Below are 8,768 nucleotides of genomic sequence, written 5' to 3'. Positions count from 1 at the left end.
TTCATAGGAATAAACGGTTTGAAATTTATTGGGGCACCTTATAATAACCTCGATATAAACAGGAGATCGCTCCTCACTCATCTAATCTAGTCTATCTTTATGGGCGATTGTCGTAATCTTAGTATACAGCATTCATTGGGTTGTCAATTGCTACTTACCAAAACCATTCATGTTTCGACGCACAGTGGATAATTTGCCATGCAGCATTCCAAGCCCATAATTAGCATCTTGCCAGGTCAAGTTGATCAGAGGATTATCACCCCTAGCTAATAATAAACTATAATCACTTGCGTCAATTCAACTTTTACTTCACAATATATCAAAATTGGTCTAACAATGGTTACTCCAAAAGTCAGATTGGGTGCTAGCTTCAATGAGTGCCATATGCTCCGCGTCAGTTCGCCGCATTCTCTTTCAGCATAAAAAATCGCTTCTTACAGTTTTTCTTTTTCTTTTCTTTTTCGAAAAGAATAAGAAAAGATTGGACTTTGGATTTGCTGGTCAAACCCTCGACTTTTGTTTGATTTTTCTCTCCATGAAACGACACTCGTAATCTTGTTTCTACACGTGGCACAAGCTGGTGGGCCCCTAGGGAATTTTAAGGTGTGGCACCTCTCCACTTCCCCCCAAAGATTTTTACACTTGTCAGCCTTTCAGAGACCAAGACAGTCCACATCACCAATCCTAATAATCGCAGTTTATTATATTCATAATCATAAATATGCTCACATATATGCAGATGCAAATGTTTGCAATGACGGCAAGTAAAAAAAGAGAGGGAGATATTGCCCATCCTGGATATGAATCTGAGCATGGAATTTGAATTATTGCTGAAAAAGCTATTGAAAGATGGACGAAAAGAATTTGGCAATGGATGTGCATTATGAGGAATTTATTCCCCCCCTCCCTCCCCAAAGTTGTGTGAAATTTCACCTGTTCAAACCTTTTCAACCTGACCCACCACAAAAATGAAGACACGCCCCCCTCAAGAACTCACCCAGGGAAGGTATATCTGCACATCAAGTTGATGTGTTGCTCTTGATGAGGGCAAATTACAAGTTGCCCCTCGAGTTTCTAGGGTTTTTGTAGACTGCACCGAGACGTTTCAATTTTGCAATTCGCCCCCTAAATTTTAGAAATCGGTTGCCAAGTGTACCCTGGTGTTGACTTTGAACTAATATTTCTTGGAGCTTTGACCACGTGACAAACGAATGATTAATGAGGATAAATTTGTCATATACGTGTGTACATATAAAAAAGTAGAAGAATTACTCAGAAATATACTGTATGTGAGAGCATTTGACTAAAGTTCCGATGAGAACTTGACACCAAATGTCAATTGACAAATAGTTTTGAAATATAATTTTGAGTATTCCCTACATTATACAGAAGACATTTCCTCAATTTGCCTTTCATAGCTAATTACATGTAGTCTCTTGGTAAAATGTGTGACCAAAAATCAGCTGGAGTCAACGCTAGCGGAAACATGTTCACCAATTTCAAAAAGGTAGGGGGCAAATCGTAAAAATTGAAATGTCGGGGGTAACTTGCCATGATCTCAAAAACTTTGAGGATGGAATTCACCCTCGTTCATGATGATGAAGTTACATGGGAAGAATTTCTGTGTAAGACCTAAGCATGTGAACATCCATCTTTGTCCTTTCGACACCTTGGGCCCAATGTTAATGTCGATGAGAGATAAATAGAGGCAAAAAACAGAAACGAAAGGCAAAAAAGAGGGGGAAAAGTAACAAATCAATATTCTTTGTCCGCCCAACTTGGGTAAATAACATCGTCCCCTCATAACACCTTGCTGGAAACTGGATAACGGAAGCAGGGAATAATGTCTTCACTTGATGCTCTCAGGAGGTTCCTCTCGAAAAATTATGCAAAATAGAAAACAAGATCGCCCGTAAAAGATGCCTGAGTGATGAGATATTTTCTTTCGAAGTTTTGCTCTCTCAAACTTATTGCAACATGACAAGTAAGACGAAATGCGCTCTAATAGCTTGATTTTATGCATGGGCAAAGAGTTGGGACCACCCAATTCTGCTTTGGCCCATCTGTGTTCCAATTATATTTTGCCACTTATCAAATGACCTCATGATTGATCATATTGAACAAAATCTCGCATATTTCTCTTTATCTGCTAACCCTATGGCATGAGCCTCGGCACGGGTGTCAATGTCACGCCTCCATCGACCACCACCATCGATCGCCTCTAGGGTGGATTTTCTTTGATGCGTCTTGTCAAGAGCGAATGCGATTGTCCAATTTTTAACAGAGGGTGTATGTAAAGTGCAATGTTCTATAGGATCATACTCTTTGCCTAATGCATGAGGGAATCATGTAAAAAGAAAGGGCATGGATGGAACTTCAGTTGGGATAAGAATTTTTTCATGCATCATGTATGAACTTAGCTTAGAGATGAAACCAACCTTCCCCAAGAACAATGAAAGGAACATTAGGAGTCAAGAGAAGGTTTTATCTATATGCTGCAGAAGTTTTTCCTTTTTTTTTTTGCTACTTTTGGAATCCTATCATCTTTAGGGAACCATAGAAGAAATCCAGACATTGGAAAAAAGGAAGGCCAAAAAGAAATACAGGGGGGCCCACTTGAGGCCAATCGCAAAGTGTATATATTGGGTCCTCAAACCCAGACTTCAAAACCACCAACCATATTTGGCTATCACTTATACTCAGACACAGCAGAACATAAGCAGTATTTTGCTGTTCTTTGGTTGTTCCTCGCTCCAAGACTCTGCAATTTCCGTCAAGGTTAGCTTCACTATCCTGCAATTACTTTTGTTCCACATTGTTTCAAGTTTGAGTTTCGGAGTCATTTCTAGACCTTAGGAATATATTACAAACAACTCATCATATACTAGCTTTAGCTTCCATGTTAGGAAACAACTGTTGTGGGTTTGGAAATAAACAGTAGTTACCCATATAGAATAGAAGACAAGAACATCAGGATGATCAGGAATATGACCTTATCTAGGAAATAAAGAGGCTAGTCTGCAAGAAAATGCAGTTTCAGCATGTTTTCTCATCAGCAGTAAACATATTTTATAAAATTGGAGATAGTCTGAGTCACTTAATTCCTAGCTTTTATTAATAGGACAAAAAAACTCCAAAAACATTAATGTTCATTTCATCATTATCTTAGTTTCTATTGTAGCTCATAAAATCAAGTTGCTGAAGTTGAATTTGTTTCCTGTTTCGCAATGAAGACAGAGAATGAGCTGGTCCGGAGGAGACTGGTTGTGTGGCGCTTGCCAGCACCAGAACTTCAAGAAGCGGGAGGCGTGCCAACGATGCGGTTATCCCAAGTTCGGAGGTCCCGACGTCTCAACATACCTCATGTACAACCAAACGGAAGTCTTGGCCGGAGACTGGTATTGCAATGCAATGAACTGTGGATCTCACAACTACGCAAGCCGATCGAATTGTTATAGGTGCGGTGCGCCCAAGAATGATTTTGTCGGAAGTTGTGGCGGAGGATACAGACCAGAGACAGGCGTTCCTCCAGGGTGGAAAACCGGCGACTGGATTTGCAATAGGTGAGTCCAACGCTCTCTAGCGCTGTTGCGTTAATTAAGTTCATTTTCATCTGTAGCTCATGAGCCATAGCAAAATATTTTTGGAATTTAATTCCATCCTTCCCTTAGAAATTTATTAGAAGGACAAGAATTTTCTATTACCCAACAATGTGATGTAACTTCTACTGATCTTCTTCCATTTAATATCCAAGTTTTATTCATTTCTATAGTTAATATTATCTAAAGAAATGTGATTTGGGTTTCACAGATATGGATGTGGAGTGCACAACTATGCCAGCAGGACAGAATGCTACAAATGCAAGACACCAAGGGACTAAGGTAAGGCTAATCGAATCTATCATCTTATGTTCCTCTTTTCTTTTTTTGGCTATCAATTCGCTATAGATTATAAGGTATACTTGCCCTTTAAATGTCGGTCAATAATGCAGATTATCTTTCCTTTTCAGGTGCTGCAATTTAAGGGGAGAAAAGCTTCAAGAACCCCCTTTGATTTCTCCATAAAAAGCCACATTTTTGCCTTAATTTTCCCAGGAAAGAAAACAAATAAATGTATCTTTGTGTTAGTCGTCATTTAATGTCCCTTTTGGCACAAATCAATGGTATCTACTCTCTCAAGGGTTTTTGTTAGCTTCATTTACATAATGCATGCATTTTCAGAGTCTCTCTCTGACACAACATATGCGCGTCCGCACTAACACACATTGTGTGGATGCGGGGAACATCTACAAGTCAAGAGGCCATTGAAATGGGTGGTCCAAGGGAATTGTTCTCAAATGGGTCACTGACTGCATAACTATAGAGACCAAAGTTGGTGAGCCAAAGAGGAGAAAAAAGATAATAAATGTAAATACAACACAAAATCTTGATATAGTTGGACCACCCCCATTAGACCTTTAGAGTTGGCCAATACAATAAACTGGAAAATTATGAAAAGGAAAGGACCCATAAAAAATTAAAAAGATCCACAGAATTTCTATGGTTAGTTCACTTCAAAGTTCAAAGGGGAGGGGCTTGCCTTTGCAGCAATAATTTTATGATACCTTTAGGCATCAAATCCTAAAGAGAAATGAGCTGAGAGACGATGATGCAGATAAGAACCTGATGCTCTCTTTGCTTTAGGGTTTGCATGGATGTATGCATATAGATGCAAAGTGTGAGTCGAGTCAAACCTCAGCTTTTATTTTTTGCAGCCATTCGTGTCTCGTAGCACATCACAGCAATACAAAATGCTCAAAGCTTATTAACTTCACATGCTGTGCGTTGTTGCATCTCCTTTAGCCAATAAGCCTGATGAGTTTTGCTCGGAAAATTTGCATGGCATCTTTTGCACCATTGCCAAAGATTCATCACCTTATCAAAAAAAAAAAAAATACTGATCTATATTGAATGATGTTGCGGACAAAAGGAAGTATAAAAGTATGTGGAGGCACGCCCCTTTTTTTTTCATTGGAACCCGATCTGAGATGAGTTCGGATTAGCTGCTACCAGCCTACAGCATTAGCGTTGCCAATTAGTTCTAATTTTCGAGCTTATGAAGCAAAATTAGCACACCAAGATGAAGGGAAAATGTGTTAAAAGGCGAAGTGGAAACGGGTGATGATGCGAATCGCAGTTTGCATACAGGAGCAAACGCTCGCAACACACACAGACACGTGCGGGCATGAAGCGTAACATGAAAAAGTTTTTCATTTTTAATTCACCAGAATAAATAACCCATTTTTAAAATGGAAATAGAACCAATATGTAGACTATCTAAGAAACTCTAAAGAAGTCATAATCAAGCTACAAAACGATATAACTAAAAGAAGGAAAATCTAAGACAATATTTCAAACTTCCTAAGGTATGATCTAAAATTATATACAAAAAATTAAATCCCAAGTCACAATGTCTAATATTTTCTTTAATTTGTGTCTTCTTTCTCATCGCGAATCGCTGGCTTCACCAGACGCAATACAAGCTTTGCTTCTCTCTCTCTCTCTCTCTCTCTCTCTCTCTCTCTCTCTCTCTCTCTCTCTCTCTCTCTCTCTCTCTCTCTCTCTCTCTCTCTCTCTCTCTCTCTCTCTCTCTCTCTCTCTCTCTCTCTCTCTCTCTCAAATATAGACCTTAATTTGAGTCCACCATCTTTTACACAAAAGTTCAATTTAAAGCCCAAGTTTATTATAAAATTACCGCTAGAGCACAGACTTGTGTCTCTCCCATAATTACTTAGTGTATGTGGGACTGAGGGATTATCATAGTCAATAGGGTTTAGTCGGGTGCTCAAAGAGCCCTGGACTGCTCCCCCAATTGATAAAACACATAAATAATAATAAAGATGTATATTACTAAAAAATGTGTTGAAATATGTTTATGGATATTATAGAACCTTGTTAGAGATATTATATATATAGGACATATTTTTTTCTATTTTGTTATTAATTGGGATAGTTAGTTTCTTTATTAGATTAAGATAGCTAATTTCCTTGTTAGATTGAATCACTTTATTTTCTATAAATATTGCTTGCATAGAAATACCCCTTGATTGTAACACATTAAAAGGTCGAGTTATTTTACAAAAAAACAAGATGTAATTTCTATTGATTTTCTCTACCTCTCTTTTAAAGATCTTAAAATATTTACATGGTATCCGAGTCATCAAGAAAAACCTAATCGTTGCCATCATCTTTCCTACCCTGATACTTAGACCACCATTGTTTGTCGTTCCAAGTCCTTTTTGTCCACCGATCTTCATCCTCAAGAGCAACCACAACCAGTCGTCTTTAAGAGTAGCACCATCATCATCTATTTGTCGTGGTCTCAAATCTTCTCCGGTTAACTCTAAGAGCAGCTCTATCTGGTGAGTCATCATCGGTCTCTATGTTGTCATCAGGGGGAGTTATCGTCTCTTGCAGCCTCATCGGTCTTGTCGCCGGCATTCTTGTACCGGTGAAGTCTACCACAAGTCAAGCTTCTCTGTGCTCTAGCATTTCTCTATATCAGCTCGGTTGAATAATACTATAATAGCCACTTACCTTTCTTACCGTTTCTCCAATAACACGGAATAATACATTCTCTCTTGTCAATTTTTTTCAATCGTATAACTTGCCGCTCTACTGCCACATATATAGCATTATAATGCAAAATCAGGTGTTGCATTTAAATGATCTCCTTAGCCGCACCATTTCTATTTTACCCAATGACAAAGCAATGTATTTGAATATCCCAAGCAATTTAATATGTCTATACGCGCACATATATAATGACCAAGTGGTAATCCGACGCTTCTCACATGTAAAAGGAAAAATATATACAGCAGCGATGGTGTTTGTGTTTTATAATCTTAGTACACTCTTATAATAAGAATTCAATGAACTATCGAAAGATATTGAAGTCATTCTCTTACATATTCGAAATGACATTTTAGCTAATGACCTAAAAACACGTATTATCAATGAACAATATGCATGAAATGTGAGTGAACACATATCATATATAACTCGCAATTACTATGCACACTGTTAAAGATAATTAGGATATTTCCCTTAATTCTTCATATCTATCAAAATTGTTTATATCTTCCTTAATTGTGCATGTCCTGATTAATTATAACCAATATAATAATATCTTGTTATCTTATATAGCCATCTCATAAAGCCCGGCTTATGTACTCTTCTTCATAATACACAGAAAAATACAAAAATTACACATTTCTCACATCCGCATATATTCCTATTTTGGTATCAGAGTTAGGCAATCTGAGGAAATTTTGAGCTTGTATTTGGTGTCATTCTCGTTTTCAATAACTACTAATATCGCTCTAAATGTGGATCCCCACATTGTTCGTCTCGTTCGGTAGTCAAGTTTCGTAGTGCTTGCATAGCAACCATGGCAACCTCTTGTCACGTAGCTTACAAGGCAGCTATGACTATACACAGCAGTGGCATTAGCTTGTTGTCGCGTAGCCCACATGTAGCCACGACAACACACAGTAGCCACATCAGCCTGTTGTTGCGTAGCCTACTAGACTGGCTTTTTGCTAATGGTTGATCTAATGTCTTCACTAAAGCACATCCACCCAACGTTTTTTAGTCTTTTCTTCAAATTCTAATTGACACCTTTTTGTACGTCACATTGAGTTTAAGTGTAGGGAGATGTTAGAGATAATTAAGATATTTCTCTTGATTCATTATATCTCTCAAGATTGTGCATATATCTCCCTTGATTGTGCATAACCCTAATTGATTATAATTGATATTATAATATCTTGTTACTTTAGATAGTCATCTCATAAAGCCTACAAATAGGCTCATATATTTTTCATCATAATACAAAAATATATATAGAAATTACACAATTCTATCTCTTTCACATGTTCTTATCTTGGTATATAGGCGTTCCTGAGGAAATTTTTGTTGGAAAACATCCCTATGATATTTTGATGATTACCAAACTATCTCTGAGTTCTCACAGTTACCATGACGAATGCAGATAGTGAAATTGGTTGTACATTATTAATGATCCAGCTTATTAGCAAAGATGAGAAACTAATAGTCTGAGTTTATGGACCAGTCATGATAGTGTTCTTGATAGTCTTTAGTACTGATAAGAATTGGAGAATCATTGATCTCAACATCTCGTGTCACTCAGTTGGTATCATTATTGAAGATAGTCAGCCAGGTCACTAACAATCAGCACCGGTGATAGTGTGCGTATGATAGTGATAGTGATGCAGTAGGTGTGATGATAGTGAGATACGCTCTGGAAAGATGACCATTGATAGTTCAGAAAGTAGCCATTACAGGACTGGACTCCGTAGCAAAAAAACCAGGAAAACAATCTGAAATGCAGCTGACAGTTAATAGTTCTGAATCTCTGACAGATGCAGCAGGCCTACTTAAGGAAACCTAAAACTCGCAGAGGAAGCGACTGCAGGAGCATAGTCGATTACGTCATAGTTCTCCTCCAACGACTCTCAACGGCTAGCTGATCTCCAATGGACACCTTGAGAACTCCAGTACATAAGGAGCAGTGATATTGTGAAGAGGTTGGCCATATTGAATACTGCAATCATTATCACAAATAGAAACTATAGTTGATCTTGCTTTGTATTGCTCTCTGTATTTAGTTTAGCACTAGAACAACGCTTTGTATTGCTCTCTGTATTTAGTTTAGCACTAGAACAACTAATAGTCAAATGTACAAGTGTAAGAGCAGTGTGTATATCC

The 8,768-nt window shown here is 37.9% G+C and overlaps 1 protein-coding gene across 2 annotated transcripts; it reads left to right on the top strand.

Moving 5' to 3' along the window:
* Positions 1-2,650: 2,650 nt before the first annotated feature.
* On the top strand, positions 2,651-4,190 carry LOC115691529 (uncharacterized). 2 transcript variants are annotated; one of them, XM_030618176.2, is made up of 4 exons: positions 2,651-2,778; positions 3,234-3,563; positions 3,811-3,881; positions 4,010-4,190. In XM_030618176.2, exons 2-3 carry the CDS (start codon positions 3,241-3,243, stop codon positions 3,878-3,880), a joined length of 393 nt encoding a protein of 130 aa, XP_030474036.1. In that variant the 5' UTR covers positions 2,651-2,778; positions 3,234-3,240; the 3' UTR covers position 3,881; positions 4,010-4,190. The 2 variants fall into 2 exon arrangements, with proteins under 2 accessions (XP_030474036.1, XP_030474037.1); XM_030618177.2 differs by having other exon boundaries at positions 2,686-2,778; positions 3,238-3,563.
* Positions 4,191-8,768: the final 4,578 nt, after the last annotated feature.

Source organism: Syzygium oleosum, unplaced genomic scaffold (genome assembly GCF_021117445.2).
Source record: "Syzygium oleosum isolate NSW1041296 unplaced genomic scaffold, Sole_v2.1 Sole_v2.41, whole genome shotgun sequence".
NCBI lineage: Eukaryota > Viridiplantae > Streptophyta > Magnoliopsida > Myrtales > Myrtaceae > Syzygium > Syzygium oleosum.
The sequence above is the reverse complement of the archived record's forward strand: the minus strand, read 5'-3'. Positions and strand labels throughout refer to the sequence as shown.